Here is an 18,433-nt window from a genome sequence, read left to right on the forward strand (position 1 = left end):
AAGTTTTCAGGCAAGATGGCGGCACAGGCGGTCTCCTAGCCACGCCTCCCGCCCGCCCACCAATCCGCGCCCGTCGGCCCGCCCCCTACCTACCCGGCGGGGCGGGCCAGGTGAGCGCCAGAAAGTTTCGGCCAGAGCCCGCGCGCGGGAGCCGCCGATTGGCCTAGCCGCCGCCCACGGCCCCGCCTCCACACGCCCCCCCCTCCCCTGGCCGACCCTACCGCCGCCGGTCGCGGCCCCGAGCGGAGGGCGCCCGCCTGATCTGCCGGTCGGGACTCTGATTCTTCCCCCGCCTCGGGACAGGCCCGCAGGAGGGCCCTTCTGACCGGCAGGGGGGCGGCGCGGACCTTTCCCTGCCTCCCGTGCCCGTCTGGTCCCCGGCCCCGCTTGACCCGCTCCTGTTCTGCCAACCCCCCCCCCTCCAAAGCTCCTTGGCTGCCCCGGCTCCGCCCCGACACCCCCCTGCGGGGCCCTTGGCGAGTTTGGGGGGGGGCGCTGAGCAGAGCCTTCCTTTTGTTGCAGGCGCCTCGGGAGCCAAACCCGGGAGGGGCATCCTCCGTGCTAGGAGCGGGGAGGGGGCGCCGGGTGTCCTTCTCGGGAGCATCAACCCCGCCAGAGCGGAGCGCGTCAACTGGAGAGCGGGGGATAGGGCTGACACCCAGCCGATAGAGAGGAGCCGCAGGCAGAGCCCTGGCGGACTTTCCACGGTGCCTCAGCCGGCCTTTAGGCGACGGGGAGCCCGGCGTGTTCCAGCCCCAGTCGCTTCGCGTGTTGCCTCTGGGAGCTTTTCCAACCTCGTGGCGAAAGGCGCGCGCCTGTCATCCATGCAGCATCTGGTGGCTTTTCCCCCCTGATCAGTCAGTCAATCCAGGATGGGATGGTCTCTACCCAACGGCCGCCTTCCCTATTAAGACTAGGGCAGAGCTTTGATTCACATTAACGACCTATGCGATCATATTAAAAGCAGATGTGTCCTCTTTGCTGATGAGGTAAAATGATTCACTACCACTGACAATTTCACTATCCTACAAAATGACCTAAACCTTCATGTGTCTGAATGGTGGTGCAGTTGGCAACTCCAACTCTCGACTAATAAATGCAGTGTCCTACCCACTGGCAAAAAACAAAAAAAGAACACCAAATACAAGTTGGACTGAAACGACCTGGTAGACGACCTTCAATCTGTCAAGGACCTAGGAGGCCTCATCCCAAATGGCCTAAGCCCCAGAGCTCACTGTAGCAGCATTGGCAGAAAGGCATTAAGAGTTGTTAACCTAATTTTGTTGTGAAGCTTCTCCAGTAACCTTGTATTGCACACTAGGGCATACAAAACCTTTGCCAGACCAATTCTTGGATACAGCTCATCTGCCTGGAACCCACACTGTACATCGGACATTAGTACGATTGGGCGGGTCCAAAGGTGCTCCACAAGGAGAGTACTCCCCTCTTCTACTCACGACAGACCTCCCTATGCCACCAGACTAGAAATTTTGGGCTTGGATCATCTGGAACTGCGCAGCCTGCAGTTTGATCTAAGCACAGTACAGAAAATTGTCTGCTGCACCGTCTTACCTGTCAATGACTTCCTCAACTCCAATCTCAATAATACCTGGGCAAACAATCAATACAGACTCAAGGTAAATCTCTCCAAACTCAATTGCAGTAAGTATAAGTATAAATCTTTATTACGGTCAAAGGCCAGCAATTCACATTAGTTTTCACAATATGTTAAAAAGTATATTAAGATATAATTAAAAAGTATTGACGTTAAAAGTGGAAAATAACATACATGTTCTCAGATTGTTCGGGTCACTCCCTGGTTTACCTGGGTGCAACGCTGTTAAGTATAGGAGTAAATACAATGGCCCAAAGATTGTTAGAGATATGTCCAGATAGTTGGTACCAGATGACAACTATACCTGTAGCCAATTTTTTTCTTATGGACATTGCAGCCGCACAGAACTTTGCCACTGCATGCGTGGTAACCGGGTTAGTGTCCTGAAGGAGAAAGCCTAGATAAAAATGGTCTGCCCTCCCTGGCAATCTCTCTAATAAGGGGAGAATATGTGCAGCACTACCAGCACTGTATAGCTCCCAATATAACAGAACATGTGAATTATCTTCCACTTCTCCTTTACCACATATACAAAGCCGTTCTGCTATAGGTGTTCTCTTATACCTGCCCTGGAGGAGTGCTGAAGGAAGAATGTTAAATCTGGCTCTGAAGAAACCTATTCTTTATTTTGGGAAGATCAAGTCATTTAGATATCTTCCCACACACCCTGTTTGATTCTGTCCCTACTGTGGAGAGGCAACCTATTTAGTTCTTCTTGGAACTCCATGTCCTTCATTCTATTAATTACTACTTGCTTTGCTTGATCAAAGCCTAGGGACATTAAGAATAATGTAGATATTGGAAGACTGCTATCATGTCTCCCCTAGTCCTTTTTTTCATTAAACTAGACATTCCCAGTTCCTGCAACCATGTTCATGTTTTAGTCTCCACTCCCCTAATCATCTTTGTTGCTCTTCTCTGCACTCTTTCTAGAGTTTCCACATCTTTTCTACATCATGAGCCGAGGTGGTGCAGTGGTTAGGGTGCAGTACTGCAGGCCACTTCAGCTGACTGTTATCTGCAGTTCAGCGGTTCTAATCTCACCGGCTCAAGGTTGACTCAGCCTTCCATCCTTCCGAGGTGGGTGAAATTAGGACCCAGACTGTGGGGGTGATATGCTGACTCTGTAAACCGCTTAGAGAGGGCTGGAAGCCCTATGAAGCGGTATATAAGTCTAACTGCTATTGCTATTGCTATCATGGTGATCAAAACTGAATGCAATATTCCAAGTGTGGCCTTATCAAGGCCTTATAAAGTGGTATTAACCCATCACGTGATCTGGATTCTATCCTTCTGTTTATGTAGCCTAGAACTGTGTTGGCATTTTTGGCAGCTGCTGCGCACAGCTGGCTCATACTTAAATGGTTGTCCACTAGGACTCCAAGATCCCTATCACAGTTACTACTATTGAGCAAGGTACCACCTATACTGTACCTGTGCATTTCGTTTTTCTTGCCTAAATGTAGAACCTGACTCTTTTTTTCACCATTGAATTTCATTTTATTAGATAGTGCCCAATGTTCAAGTCTGTCAAGATCCTTCTGTATCTTGAGCCTTAAGTCTTCTGGAGTGTTGGCTATTCCTGACAACTTGGTGTCATCTGCAAATTTGATGAGTTCCCCATTTATCCCCTCATCCAGCTCATCGATGAAGATGTTGAAGAGTCCTGGGCCCAAAACAGAGCCTTGGGGTCTCCCATTGCATCCCTCCCTCCATGTAGATGCAGTTCCATTGAGGATGACACGTTGAGTGCGGTTGGTCAGCCAGTTACGAATCCATCTGGTGGTGATGCTGTCCAACCCACATTCTTCTACTTTATCTGGTAGTAGGTTATGGTCTACCTCATCAAATGCCTTACTGAAGTCCAAGCAAACTATATGGACGGCATTCCTCTGGTCCACCGATTTTGTCCCTTTGTCAAAGAATGCAATGAAGGAGAGAAATGCCGTGTTTCAACCCACAGCAGCAGAGGGAAGGGAGTTAAGAGGGCATTGCTCCCTGGTCTCTCCCAGTCCTCAGGCTGCCGGTGCTGGAGGCTGCAGGCTGATAGGGGGGTGGGTGGGTGGGAGGAAGCAGCTCCTCCTTGTCCCTGTCCCTCTGGCTCTCTAGGGAATGGAGGGCAGGGAGGCCCTCCTGGCCAGCACCCAGGGGGCTCTGGAGACAGCACCTCCCTGCCGTGATGGGCTTGCTGTCTTCTCACAAAGCCCAATTCATCTGGCAGTGTCTGCACGGCCTGGAGGCCCCAAGCTCTGCCATGTGGGGCCCGACGGCACCAGAAACAAGCAGCTTTTGTACTGGAGGTCCCTCCCCCACCCAACCCCCAGGCTGCGTGGAGATGCCTGTGTCCAGCCTTTGCCCTGTCACGGTGGCAGGTCCTTCGTAGAGCCGAGCTTGTCTCCTCAGCTGCAGCCAAGGAGCCCCCCAGAGTCCCCAGCAATCCAGCTCCTTCCATCCCCGAGGGCACACCGGGCCAAGGCAGCCGCAGCCCCAAGGCTCTGCAGCCCCTTTGCTGCCGGGTGGGTAAGCTCGGTGCAAGGCATCCGCTCCTCCTGGTGTGGTTTGCTCATGTTGGGAAGCCAGGCTGCCTTGCAAGGCAGGGGAGTCACCTGGATGGTGAAGCAGACAGACGCCCCCCTCTCTCCAAGGAGCCTGCACCCCCCTCCAGCCACACTCAACATCTTTCTCCCATTAAAGATCCGGAGGCCCCCGCCCTGAAACGAAGCTCCTCATCATGGCATCCAAGGGGGAAACGGGGAAGAAAATGCCCATTTGCACATTTGGTGGACAAGAGGTAGAAAAAGCCCAGTTTCCCTGCCTGCAACACCTCCAGGCAGGCGAGGCAGAGGGAAGGGAGGCTGTGGGCAGCAAGAGGAAGACCGGGGCTTTTGCGCGGCTCCACCAGATTCATTTCAGGAGCCCTTGCAGAGCAGAGGAAGAGTGCGAGCCATCCGAGGGGGCCCAAAGACTGCGCTCACGGCCCCACTTGCGCCCGCGGAAGCTTCCGGATGGGTTTCAAGGTTAGCCCCCCGTGCAGGGCGCATCGCAGTAGTCCCCAGGAGAGTGACGAGGGCTTGGATAACTGAGTGCAGGGAGTCATGATCCAGGAAAGGCTGCGACTGGTGCACAAACTTCATAATTTTATTAAAAGTTTCAGAAGGAAGATTAAAAACCAATAAAAACTAATAGAAAATGAGAAAAGAAAAACCAGAGAGAAAACGAAATGTGCAAGCAAGTGGGGAGAAAGTAAAAGGAAAGTAGACGATACAAAGAAATGGTTTTCAATCTTCTTTACTACATCTTAAATTTACCGTCTTAAACGCCTCTTGTCCTCTTAGCTCTGCCTAGAGCAAGAATCAGCAGTCAGAGGGATCCAAGTGTGGGTCAGGACCCCCAAGTCCACCCCCAATTTACAATCCTGGAAACGTGCAAATCAGAAGTCGCATTCTGACAACCCGTTTTCTGGGGTTTCACAATCCATAAAGGGAAAACTAGGATTTGTGCAATCCAGAGATGAAGGAGAGATGAAGGCTAGTCAAGTCTTCTCAGCATGGCCACTGCGTGCAGCTGCCGGGTCTTTTCCTGCTTAGGCGTCATGTGTGAACTCAGCCAGTGCAATGTTGCCAGATACCGGCAAGCAGCTTGTAACACCAAAGAATGGAGGTGGGGGGAACCCAAGACTGGGGCCACCCACATGCAACCCAGAGATGGAGCATGGCTGGGAAGTGACCTTTCTCAAAGCACCTGCAGTCAGGTGTCTCCGCGTAGCTGGAGAGAGAGCAGCCATTCCTTGGGGGGCAACCCTGGACCACCACCCAGGCCTCATCCTTCAGCCACAGGGAGGGACCTGGGGGAGGGGGGAGAACAGCCATTCCTGCAGAGGTTGTGAGCCAAGAGGGGTCTGGCAGGGGGGGGGGAGGAGAGCAGGGGGGGGGGGACTCAGCTGGGCCTGCACTGAATTTCAGGAAGGGGCTCTTAAGTTATACCAAAGGGCTTGGGACTTGGCCTCTTCCATTTCCAGAAAGGGCCTGGGCAGCTGCAGAAGCAGGTGAGCATGGAAGGGAGGGGGAGGGAGGGAGGATTCCACGCCCTACAGGATCATTTATCCCCCCCCCCCCCTCCACAGGCCCTGGAGCAATGCAGTATGAAAATACAGTGTAACATATAAACGGGAGATGGGCCCAAAGGAATAAGACCTTTTCATCAGCTTCTGGGGCTGCAGGTTCTTTCTGGAGGGAGGGGGGGGAGTCTTCCACGGAGGGAGGGGCCCAGCCAAACAGCTAAGGAAAATCTCCTATGCCCTTTCTTGGGAGGTGCAGGCATGGGTGGGGGGGTTGCCCCCCGAAAGTGCTGCAGCGGGGAGAGGAAAGCCCGCCTCACATGTCTGAGGGTGGAAAGACCGCAGACCAAGCCCCCCAGCCCAGCCCAGTTCTAGGACAGAGACCGGCCCAAGATGGTGCCACTGGTCCTGGTGCCCGGCCGCCTTCCTGCTTAGCCTCCGAGGGAGGCCCCGGGGCAAGCAGGAGGAGCACCTCTCGCCCTCACCTCCACCTCCGGCACGGGGCACCTGGTCTCCTCTGGTCAAGGAAAAAGGCCAGTGATGCAGGCAGGCTGGTCACATGGTTTAATGTTCATGGAAAGAGGCGACATCCGATCTCAGCCCCTCCCACTTGCTGGTTGGGGGGGGGGATGCTCTCTTGTCCTCCTCCGCTGCCAGCCACAGGACTGTCCCCCCCCCCCCCCGAGGAACACCCCCCCCCCCCGGGTGACAGACGGGTGTGCCAAATCTCTGCCAGGTCTTCCCGATGCCCCCGGCCAGACGGTCCTGGAGGGGCAGCAGCCGTGGTCAGGGGTTGATGGGCAGAAGAGACCTTGGGGGTCCGGACTGGGGCAGGCACCGCGCTCAGCCTGACCTGCTGGAGGGGGGCATTTTTAAGTGCCAAGAGGAAAAAGACCTTCACGGTCAAATTGGAGTGATCCACGGAGGCTCCCGAGCTGCAGGTGGCTTGTGCTGCTGGGGCAGATGGGAGGCGGCCTCCCTCCTGCCCTGTGATTCCCCCGCCACCCATCAGCACCGGGGCCCTAGTGCAAAGAGCCTGGCCTAGGGGGCCCCTGACTAAAGCCAGGCTTCCCCCTCCTTACAGGGGGGGCTCTGCGCCTTGGCAGAACCCCCAGAGGGAGTGAGCCTGCGGCCAAAGCCCCGCCAGTAGGGAGAGGGGGCTTGGTGGCGCTTGGTCCATGGCGCCCCTTGGAAAGGAGTGTGCAAAGGCAGGAGTGGACAACTGGCCCCTGGCTGCTGTGGACCTTCCCCCCAGCCCCCCAGCCTGGCCACCGCAAAGGACTCTGGAGGCCAGCTGCCCGCCCCAGCAAGGACGAGCCCCAGGCTGCTCAGGCAGCCCTTCTCCAGGAGGGGACGAAGGAAGGGGGTGGCCCAGGTCCCCTACGGCCAATGCAAGCTTGGCAAAGAAGGGGATGCTTGAAATACCCGCCCCCCCCATCGGAGTCCCCCTGAGAGACGTGAGGCAGTCCTGCCCACCCGACACACCATGCAAGGGCTCACATTACGTCCAATCTTTAAATTAATCACAGGCCTAAAATACGGGGTTGAAAAACGAACTAACCGAGCGGCTGCCGGAGAACTGTACACCGTAACCTTTAGCGTGACCGTCCCTCGCCGGTTCGGCTCCAGCGGGACCCCCCCCCCCCGCCCTCAGTAGATGTAGAGGCGGTCGGAAATGGCCGCGGGCATGTGGGTCATGACCTGCATGCGCAGCCACCAGTAGTAGTCCATGGGGTGGTAGCGGGTGTAGGGCGTGGTGGAGGAGAGGGCGTGGCCGATGCTCTCGACCACCGGGAGGTGTCTGAGGAGCCGCTGCTGCAGTACGATTCCATCCTTGGCGATCTGCTCGTCAAAGTACTTGCGCCCATAGTCGCGGCGCACGATCTCCGGCAGCTCGTCCCACATCTTGTCCGCGATGGACTGGATGCGCTCGGGGCTGTAGAGGCTGGTGCCGGCGATGAAGTTGCCCGGCTCCACAATGCAGACCTTCACGTCGTGCGGACGCATCTCGTAGCGCAGGCAGTCGGAGAAGGCCTCCACCCCAAACTTGGTGATGCAGTAAGGGGAGCGGGCGGGGTTGGCCATCCGGCCCATCATGCTGCTGATGTTGACCACGCGGCTGCCGGGGCAAAGGCACCATGAAGGGAGCAGCTGCCCCCCAAGGGATCCGGGCCCCTTCGGATGCGGCCGCCCAGCCTGGCTCAGGGGACGCAGCCCTGCCGGGAGCCCAACCTCCCTCTGGCTGCGATGGGGCTCTGCGTCCCCGCGTCCCAGGCGGGGGGGGGGGGGGGGGGGAGACCGGACTCCACTTACCTTTAGCTCTCCGTATCAAGGGCAGGAAGGCCTTGGTGGTGCGGATGGTGCCCCAGAGATTCACTTCGGCCACCTCTTTGTAAGTGTCCATGCTGGTGAATTCCACCTCTCCAAAGGTAGAAAATGCCAGCGTTGTTGACCAGACCCCCAGAGCCCTGGACAGGAAGCAAAAAGAAGCGGTCATCTTAGCCTTGGGGTTCAGATTATGGGGCTCCTGCGAAGGATGACGAGGAGGAGGAGGAGGAGGCTGTCCGGGACTTGCCTGGCTCCGTCTGGCACCGGGCCCCCTAGGAGAGGCTGGTGCTGGAGCCCCGAGGGATGGGGTCCCATCAGGAACGATCCTGCCCCATTTTGTTAATTAGCTTCTCTATAAAGCCATTACCCATCAGCCAGCTTGTAGGGCACAGTGCCAGCCACAGCGGCGTCCTGCAACCATGGGAGAGAAGCAGGAAGGGCCCCTCAAATCCCTTCTTTCCTTCGTGGGGCCAAGGGACTGTCAGAGATCTACTGGGCCAAAGATCCAGCAAGAGATCTGAGGAAATATCAGGCTGCTGGCTCCTCCAAAGGGTCTGTGGCTCCAAACACAGCAGAAGGCGGAGACTAAGCAGGAAACGCAGCGGCTTCCATGCCGGCAGAGAAGGAAGGAAAAACTGCTCAGCAGGACGACACCTTCCGCCCCACCGCACCTATTACTCGCAAAGGGCTTCTGGTGTCACAAGGATGCTCCCGGGACAGACTCCTGCAAAGGAAATGGCCCAGGAGGGGAGCCCGAAAGTTATCCTTGCCTCGGAGGCCCCTGCAATTTGCATACCAAGCAAATAGACCGACAGGTGATGCTGTTAATAGGGCTCTGCACCACATCCGACAACGTCTTGAGTCTCCAGAGACCCACGCAAGGGTCCTCTTGGTAGACTTCACCTCAGGATTCAATACCATCGTTCCAGACGTTCTTCTACCTACACTAAGTCAGCTGGCGATCCCTGTTCACACGTGTAAATGGATCGTAACAGGCAGGAAGCGGCAGGTGAAGCTAAATCACATCAGATACCTGCACAATTAGCACAGGAGCCCCCCCAAGGCTGTGTGCTCTCTCCTCTTCTCTATACACCCATGGCTGCATCTCAAAAGATCCTTCTGCTAAAATACTGAAGTTTGCAGGTGATGCAACAGCGATTGGTTCTCATTCGAGAGAATGATGACCGGCACACAGATGGGAGGTTGAACAACGAGCCTTGTGGTGCAACCAGAACAATCTTGAACTAAATTCAATCAAAACCATAGAAACAGTGGTGGATTTTAGGAGAAACCCTCCCATAACTCCCACCTCCTCTTACAATCCTAGGCAACACAGCATCAACAGGAGAGGCCTTCAAGTTTCTAGGCTCTCTCACATCTCAAGACTTAAAATGGACACCCAACATCAAAAATGTCATCGAAAAAGCCCACAAGAATTTTCTTTCTGCGCCAACTCACGAAGCTCAAAGTGCCCAAGGAGCTGCTGATCCAGTTCCACAGAGGAATTACTGAGTCTCTCATGTGCACCTCTATAACTGTCCGGTTTGGCTCCGCAACCAAACAAGACAGGCACAGACTTCAACCGACATAATTACAACTGCAGAAAAAACAATTGCTACCAACCTGCCTCCCATCGAGGACCTGTATAATGCCCCAAAAAGAGGGCTGTGAAAATATCTACTGACCCCTCACATCCTGGACATCAATTGTTTCAGCTTCTGCCCTCAAAACGAGGCTTTAGGCACTGCACAGCAGAACAAACTGACACAAGGACAGTTGCCATCACTCTGCTAAACAAATAATCCCCACAACACTGTCAAGTTATCCACTAAGACTATATTACTATTATTCTTTTCTTCCTTCCTCGTACCTCTCCCTTTTCTACTTATGCCTATAACCACGTTGCTTCTATCTTTTAAAATTGATAAGTTTTATTTGTTTTCTAGTATAATTTGATTGCTTATTAGTAACCTGTGACTATATACTCCTTGGTGAATGTATTCTATTTTCATTTTCCTTTATGTCCACTGAGAGCATCTCAGCACCAAAGACAAATTCCTTGTGTATCCAACCACACTTGGCCAATGAAAGAATTCCATTCCATTCGGATGGTTTTTCTGGCCACCATCCCCACCAGCCCTGTCAGGGCAAGCGGCTGCACGAGGACAGGGAGCACAGCACACACGGTCACTAGTGCTGACCATTCCCCAGTGCAACTCTGAGCTACAGAGATGGCCTCCCGTCGTAACCCCAAAGACCCTCCTCCCAGAATCCTCCACTGCTCGTCCCGGGAGAACCGGGGAGGGGAGGGGGCAGGAGGGGAGAACTCAGGGGGATGTTGGCCAAAGCTGCCATAACAGTAAAACTTTCTGGGCTCCTGATCCAAAACATCTGGATCACGAGGGCTTGTCTGGGGTTCGAAGCCAGCCATATTTCCCATTTGCTGCACCCCTTCATTCAAAGAAAAGCCTCCCTTACGAGTTGTTTGTGGCTTCCTTTCCACACAAGGGTTGGGGAGTCAGGAGCAGCAGCTGCACCAGCCATGCTTCTTGCTCTGCCCTGCAGCGCATCGGGCTGCCCTTAAACAATCCTGTTGCAAAGACTATGACCGGGGTGGGGGGTGGGGAGTGTGTTTCAAAGGATGACCGATGGGTAAAAGGAGCAAAAGCCGGCCGAGACTTTCAGAAGCTGCTCAAGCACAGGGTTAGAGACCCCTCCCAAAATGCTCTCCTAAACCATAACCGAAACCTTTGACCAGACGGGGAAAAAAGCAACATTTTGGACTATGAAATAGGAGCCAAGAAAGCTCCAGGTGAGGATAAAGCATCAAAGCTTCCTGGATTATTTCTTGCCTTCTGTGGGGGGGGCTCTGCTGTCTCCTCCATACTAAGAAAATCATCCTGGAATCCAGAAGCCACAACAGAACGTTTGGTAACTCCCTGGTTACTTCTCCAGGCACCCCCTCCCTTCCTCCCTGCCTGCATTAGGAGCACGCTGGAAAGGGGGAGAGGAAGAGGAGGGGCAGCTGCGCTCAAGCTGGGACTCAGGGCAACCGCTGGCCTTCTGTGGAGACTGAGCCCGGCTGAGAGGGGAGGGAAATGGCTCCCTAAGCTTTCCCCTCCCTCCCTCCCTCCCGGGCTCCCCAGCCTTTCCCCTCCCTTCACCTCCGGTCTCCGGGTCCTTCAGGGTGCTGGTCACGTAGTCCACCGCACGGGCCACCTCCTCGCTGTCACAGACGTTGAGCTGGACCGTCCTCATTCGGTCACTCTTCATGTTGTCCAGGTCCTTGGAGCCCCCCCGGCCTTGTTTCCTGGCAAAAAGCGGCACAGGAGAGGCAGCGTGGACCTCTGCTCCCCCACAAGGGGAGACGGCCACAGCCACCAGCCCGCCCCGTGGAAGGGCGTCACGCAATCACATGAAGGGTCCGTCTCTCTGGGGGCTCTGGATCGCAAGGCCCCGTCAGCAGGTGCAGCATCTCCGCCCAAAGCTGCCCTGCTGATTCCCCAGCCATTTCTGCACCCGCTTTGGGCGAAGAAGGGCTTCCCCGGCGGTTCTCCATGTCCCAGGACTTCATGCGTGTCACGCCAGAGCAACTTCTGGGGAATTTGCCACTCTGGAGCCTCACACACCACGGTCTGCTTCTCCCCAAGGCCCATCAGATGAATCCAGGGCTGGGATTCAACCATAAAATTACGCTGCATGTAAACGGCAAGCTTGGAGAACCGAGCCCTGCCGAAACCTCCCAGCACAGCAGCCACGGGCAATGAGGACATTCTCTGCCATTCCTGAAGCTACAGCCTGGCAGAAGAGCCATGGCCAGCAGGGGGGGGGGGGGGGGCTGCAGGTCCTGGGGAGCCAAGGCCTTTGGCTGCTCCCTGCCGCCTCCAGAGCCTGCCCTCCAGGGGGGAGGGGCAGAAACGCTTGCCCTTCTCCTCCCCTCCGGCTGGGGAGAAACGCCCAGGGCTCCAGCCCAGGGCTCCAGGGAAGGGCTCAGTAGTCCTGGCTCAAGGCAGGAGGAGCGTGGGGGGGGGGGGTTGAGAGGGGGCCCACCTCCAGCCGAGGGGAGACTGCGCATTCTGGGGGGGGGGCTGCCACTGAGGACTTTGTGCAACCGAATTCCGTCTCCTGCACCCTGGCCGGAGGGCAAGCAGGCCCGGACCCCCTTTCCAGGACGCTCCTGGCCAGAGCAGGATGTGGGGGAACAGCAGCTCCCTGTGATTTGGCTGCCCAACTTCTCTCGCAAAAGCTCCATCCGCTTTTTTTGCAATCAGATCATCCGGAGGGTCTCAGTGTTTCTGCATCCTAAGTAAGAAGGCTGCACCTGTTGAACTTCTCTCTCTTGGCCCTTGGCCCATTTCCACAAGCTCTTGAGGTGGCTGTGAATGCCATTTTCCTTCCAGAGGCTATTAACCAGCCCACCCAACACCAGGCCCATCTGCACACACGAGGACCCTTCGCCCAACAGGAAGGACCAGGACACCCACGGCCCACCAGGACGGTCATTAGAAGGGCCCCAGCCCAGCTCAGGTAGGAGGGAACCCCGGCAGGGCTCTGCTTGGGGCCTTCCATTCTCTCTCGCCAGGAGGGGGACCGTCTCCAGCCCTCTGTAGGGGCCGGTCTGATGGTGGAACTGCTGCCCGGGGGCTCCTGCTGCTGCCCAGCCACCGTGGGCGGCATCCTCTGATCCTGGAGGCCTTTTCTACCTTCCCCTCGGAGAGAAAGATCCTTCCCAGGGCCTGGTCAACCGAAAGGAAGACCCCCCATACTCGCCCGACTGAGGTCTCTGGGGGGATGGGAGGAGCCTCCACTTGGGATCATCTGGAGGAAGGCAGAGCCCCCCCCCCCCGGTGATTCCCCTGGGACCCAACCGGCTCCCGGGCCTTCGGAGGGGCTCAGGAAGCAAAGCAGGCCGGGCGGTGCCTGAAGCGAGGCCGGGGGAGGGGAGCAGCAAGGCCAGAGAGGGAAGAGGGGAGCAGGAGAGCCCGTGGCCACTCAGCCCTGGGCTGCAATGCCACGATCCCAGCCAGCTGGGCCACCCAGCGTGTCCCAAAGCGTTCCGGGGGGGGGATGGGGGGGAGGGAGGAGACGGATGATATTGAACTGCACCCACCCACCCGGCCTTACCTTCAGCAGGCACCCAGCGTAGATGATGAAGCCTTTCCCGTGGAGGAATTTGGCCAAGGAGAAGCCAAAGCCCGAGTCGCAGCCCGTAATAAGCACCGGCCGCTGGCTGATCTAAAGGGGGCGCATAAGAGCCGGTGCTGAAGGCCCCGCCAAGGGCCCCAGCGCCCCCCCGCTTGCTGCTCACGAGGCTCAGCAGGGCGAAAGGCATCCCTGCAACTCCCCTCAGGGGGGCCCTTCTTATCCCGAGGCTTCGGCCTGATCACCGCCCTGGCTGGGCTCCCCGGCCCCTTCTCCCTAGCCATCGCACGGACACCGGCCGTGGGGGCGCTTGGCCAACAGGAGGACACCCCCATGGTTGGGGAGGCCCCAAGGCCCCAACATGGCCCTCAAGGCCCTTCCAGAAGCGGCCCTGGCCCTGGCCCTTGGCAGGGGGCCCAACACAGGGGCCCACCATAGGCACGTGGCCTTCCCAGTGGGGCTCCTCCACCCCCGTCTCTGCCCGCGGCTGGTGAACCCACCCCTCTCACCTCTTCCACCTCTGTTGCGTAGCAGCGCTGGCTCCTCCAGGCGGAGGCCGCGGCCTGGGCCTTGGGAAGCAATCTGCAAGGAGAGGGCCACGGCTGCCACCGGGGGAGGCTTTGCAAAGCTCAGAGCAGAAGAGCCAGGCTGGGCCCACCTGCTTTGGCCGAAAGGGATCGGCCCTCTGGGTCCCTCCTGACCCAGACTCTTCCAAGAATCTGTGAAGCCCACAGGGGCCCCACCTCCAGGACCCCCAGGTTCAAAAGTGGCAGCCCAGCCCCCACCCCAGGGGGGCAAGAGGTACCAGCCAGGCATATGCCAGGCTGCCAGGAGAGGCCGCAGCCCATCTGCAGGCGGCTTCCCTCCATGCGACTGAAACACATCTGACCCGCTACCCCACCATTCACCCTGCTGGCCACCCGCTTGCAGGTGCTGCTCGGCTCTGGGGAGCACGCAAGGACCCCTCGGCCAAAGCCCCTCGGCCCTGCTCACCCCCCCCCCACCCCTCACCCCGGCCTCAAGAATCCCAGTCAGAAGGGCTGTGCCTGACTTGTCGGCCATCCCTCAACTGCCCACCAAGAGGTAAACTGAGGCTGGACCCTCCCACTTCAGCCACGGAAGTCCCCGGAGATTCTCAGCCATGGAGGTTCTCCCAGGGGGGCTTTTCAAGAGGCAACTGGACTTTCTTGGGTTTTGCTTTGAAGGCGTTTCGCTTCTCACCCAAGAAGCTTCTTCAGCTCTGACTTGGACCCACCCACACACTGCAACCCACCCCAGGAGGGGCGAGGGAGGGTTCCACCTTTGCACCCATGGCCTTCTTCCTGTCTGGGGAATTCAGCCCCCCCTCCCCCGGCCACCCTGGAATCCTCAAGGGCCGATTCAGCTGACCCAGGGATGGAAGGCGGGGGGGGGGGGCTCAGGTGAGCACAGGCCCCTTTGGTGCTATCTGGAGGACTTTGGCAGGAGGAGATGCTTTCGGACTCTGCTCTGCAGAGGCCCCGTTGGAGGCCAAGGGGCACTTCAGAGGGTCACAAAGGGGCCGATCCTGCTCGCTTGGACCCCCCCCCCCACCCATCCCCACCCGGGCTGGCTGACTGCGGCTGCAGCAGTTTCCCCCTTATGCGCAGGTCCTTAATGACACCAGGTGCAGCAGTCAAGCCTTCGGGTGAATAGGCAGCATGCCACCTACAAGCCTTAGTAGGACCAGAACTTTGGTTGCCAAGCAAGACAGTTAAGTGAATCGTGCCCAATCTTACAACATCCCTGCCATGGTTGTTAAGCAGATACGGCAGTTATTAAGCAGACCATGCAGTCGTCACGCGAACCAGGCTTCCCCCACTGACTTTGCTTGTCAGAAGCCCCTGGGAATGGCGATCTCTTGACCCCCGGTTGGATGCCGCAACCATCATAACCGCATGCCGGCCCGGGTTTTGATCCCGGTTGCAACTGCAAGGACCAGTCAGTTTTTCTCAGGCCCGTTGAAACTTCAACGGTGAGCAAGGACTCTGAGGACACAGAACTGGGCCACCTACAGTCCGGCGCCCTGCACTCTGGTACTTACCGCAGGCCGGTGGCAGCGCCATCCTTGCAGTGCGGAGCTTTCAGGGTCAGCCGGGCAAGAGGCTGGGCGATGCGAGTGGTGGCCAGAGGATCGCCATGAAGGGTGTCTCTGCGGCTGCCTCCGGACTCTGCCAAAGAAGAGGGCGGCTGCTCTGCGTTACCTGCCCCCAGCCTTTATGGCCTTGCGGAGGGTGGGTTCAGCGGAGGCTCCCCCCTGCAGAGGTCGCTGCCCACACACCAGCCACGTTCACTCAAGCCACGCAGGTGCATTTGCCACACCTACTCTTACCTCGATTTGGCTCTCTGGCTGCCCTGGTGACCCCTTTGGCTCTCTGGCTGCCCTGGTGACCCCGGCAGGCCTCCCCGAGAGATGGTGGTGTCTGAATTCCGGAAAGAGGTCAGGTCAGGGAGCAGGCCGGCAGGAGTGTGTGTGTGTGTGTGTGTGTGTGTGTGTCCGTCCGTCCGTCCCCAGCCAATCGGGCATCAGGGCCTGGTCTGGCTTGGCAAATGCCTCCATGGTCATTTGAAGGAGGGTCACCAGCTGCTCACGAGGGGCTGGAGCCCATTGGCAGCCTGCTCTAAGCCTCAGGCCAGCCAGAGCCCCCTAGGGGGCTCTGCATCGGGGGGGGGGGGGGCAGAAGCAGCAGAGCCCCTCCTGCGGGGAACGCGGGGGGGGGGGGAATTCCCCTCCCTCCCTCGGGTGCGGTGGGAGGGAGCGGCTGGGACGGGAGACCATCCCGGGGATTTTCATGCCGGCCTTTTGGAGGCAGGAAGGAAAGAGCTGCGCGGAAGAAAGACCCGCGGCCCCTCCTGGGCGAGGGAACCTCGGAAGCCTCCCGGTACCTTTGCGGAAGAGTTCGGGAGGATGCCGGGCAAGAGGCCCTGACCCCCGCGGAGGGCAGGCAGGCAGGCGGGGTCGGGAGCCCGCAGTGCCGATTCGGCCCAGACGGAGAGTTGCGACCTGCCCATCGCCGCCCCGCAGCCCACCTGCCTCAAGGGACGCCCCCTCCTCCGGATCCTCCGCCGCCGCCTCCGCCGCCTCGCGCCGAGCCTGGCCGAGGGAGCGCCCCCTTCCCCCGCGGCCCCAGGCCTCCCGTCCGGCGGAGGAGGTCGACCGGGGACGGTTGGAGGGGGGGGGAGAGGGAGCCCGCTTACCGCGCTGACCGCCCCGCGTCCCCTCCGCGCCGGCCGAGGAAGTGACGTCACTGCCGTCCCGGCGTCGCCCCGCCCCGCCCCTCGCGCGCCATGTGGCTGCTTCCCCCCCGCCTCCCCCCGCCCCCCCCCTCCCCCGCTGGGGCTGCCCTTCTGCCGCCGCCCTGCCCGCCTGCCGGTGAGTAGCTGGAGCTCCCCCGGGAGACAGACGCGCCCCGGGCATGGCGAGCGAGGGAGCCCCGACGGAGGAGCCCCACGGCCGGGAGAGCAACGGAAAGGCTTCCCGAGCGACACGCGGCCTCGGAGGCGGCGGCGGTGCCCTGGCCGGCCGGGACCGCCGTCGGTCCCCGTCCCTGGCCTGCTGGAGGCTGACCCTTCCTTAATTGGGGGAGCGTAAAGCGTCGCCCCGGGCTCCGCTCCCCAGAATTGCTGCTGGAGGGGGGCAGGCAAGCCGCCCTCCTTCCTTCCACGAAGCTCCTCTGCCGCCCAGCCGTGCCATCTCAGCAAACCCCCCTCCCTCCCTCCCTCCCAGATTGTGTTGCATCATTGCACTTGGGGGGGCGGGGGGGGCTGCTGCAGGCCAAGATAAGGCAGCTTGCAAAGGGGAGAGGCTCCCTGTGCCCCCCTTGCCTCTTAATTAACCAGTGGGACGACTTGCCTCCAGAAGGGGTGGCTCTTCCGTCACTGGAGGTTTAGAAGAGACCCCACGGCCACATTGGCCTAGCCGGGCGTCCTGTCTGAGCAGGGGGTTGGACTAGAAGACCTCCAAGGTCCCTTCCAATCCTCTTCATCTGTTATTCTGAACTGGGATGGATTTCAGATAGGTTTCTGCCACCTGAGCAAATTGCAGGATTTAACATGATTAGCAGTGACCAAAGTCCTTCAATAGATCAAGTAATAAATGAACAGAAATCACAAGGCATTTTGTAAGAGTCCTGGTCTCTTCCTCCTCCCTGCTCAGGTGGGCCTCCCATCCTCACCCGAGTCCCCAACTGCACCCTGGAGGAAAAGCTGTTCCTTCCGAAGGCTTCCCACCTGTTAAAGGGAGGGTTCTGGTTCTTCTGTGGGTGGGGGGCATTTTGCAAGAGGGGCGCCTGCTGAGAAGGCTCCCCGTGGGCCTTGTCACCAGGGGAGGATGCCTGGCCTGCAGCCCTCCCCTCTCCCCCTCCAGGTGGGCAGCCAGCGGGTGGTTGAAGGCAGCCGAGTCTCCAAAGCCACATAAGAGTTTGGCAGTCGGGCACTCAGGACAACTTCTCGGTAGCATTGCTGTCATTCGGCAGTTATGGCTGCCGGGTTCTCACCACGCCCGGGGTCTCGTCCTCCCCATCCAGACTCCAATGGATTCCAGGACTGGGGCCAAAATCCCTGTGGTGGAGCCCAGTCTTGCCAAGGTCACGTCCTTCACTGCACAAGGAGCGCCTCTCCTGGGCAGGGCCTGCGTCAGCTGAGGCACCTTTCCATGCCAGGGTGGAGATGAGCAAGTGCCAGGCAGACACCCAGCTGTGCCCCTTCCTCCGCCAAGCTGGCCTGTTTGTTTGCCAAAGGCAGAGGAGGACGGGGAGTGATGGCTCTCCTCCCCAAGGTCCCTTCTGTGGGTCCTAAGAAGGACACACAGACAGACACACAGACAGCCTGGTGGATCTGGAGGACAGGCGCAAGGGGGGGGCCCTAGCCTCAGTGGGACTTTCCGTGCTGACTTACTCTTTCCCTCTCCTGCGTCTCTCGCTCTTGGCACACCCTCTGCCCCCTCTGCTTGACCTTGAGGGGCCGCGTGCAGAACCCGCTTTCCTGCCTCAAAGCCAGTTCAGGCTGGAGCACACACACACACACCCCACCTCCCCATGCCTGCTGGAAGAGGAAGGGGGCCAGGGTGGGAGTGTCAATGCAGGTGCCTTTCGGCAGTGCCCTCCCGTCAGCTCCATGCCCAGTCCCTGCCCCTTTATAAGAGGGGTGGTACTGTAACTCCAGATGATCCTGAAGGGAAGGGGTTATCTGGACCCCTTTCAGTCGGGCTTCAGGCCCAGATATGAGACCGAGACACGGCGCTGGTCTCATTCATGGATGATCTCTGGCGTGAG

At 58.5% G+C, this 18,433-nt stretch overlaps 1 protein-coding gene across 1 annotated transcript; it reads right to left on the bottom strand.

Moving 5' to 3' along the window:
* Positions 1 to 4,730: 4,730 nt before the first annotated feature.
* On the bottom strand, positions 4,731 to 18,410 carry BDH1 (3-hydroxybutyrate dehydrogenase 1). Its single transcript, XM_087726043.1, is given in 11 exon segments — positions 4,731 to 7,468; positions 7,471 to 7,504; positions 7,506 to 7,791; positions 7,982 to 8,106; positions 8,108 to 8,142; positions 11,171 to 11,308; positions 13,124 to 13,235; positions 13,652 to 13,724; positions 15,205 to 15,331; positions 15,493 to 15,583; positions 18,057 to 18,410. Coding segments are annotated over 11 exon segments (1,521 nt in total). The 3' UTR covers positions 4,731 to 7,322.
* Between the last annotated feature and the right edge of the window lie 23 nt (positions 18,411 to 18,433).

The sequence above is a fragment of the Thamnophis sirtalis genome, unplaced genomic scaffold (assembly GCF_051295495.1).
Source record: "Thamnophis sirtalis isolate CommonGarterSnake01/CBP01778 unplaced genomic scaffold, rThaSir2_p1.2 scaffold_11, whole genome shotgun sequence".
NCBI lineage: Eukaryota > Metazoa > Chordata > Lepidosauria > Squamata > Natricidae > Thamnophis > Thamnophis sirtalis.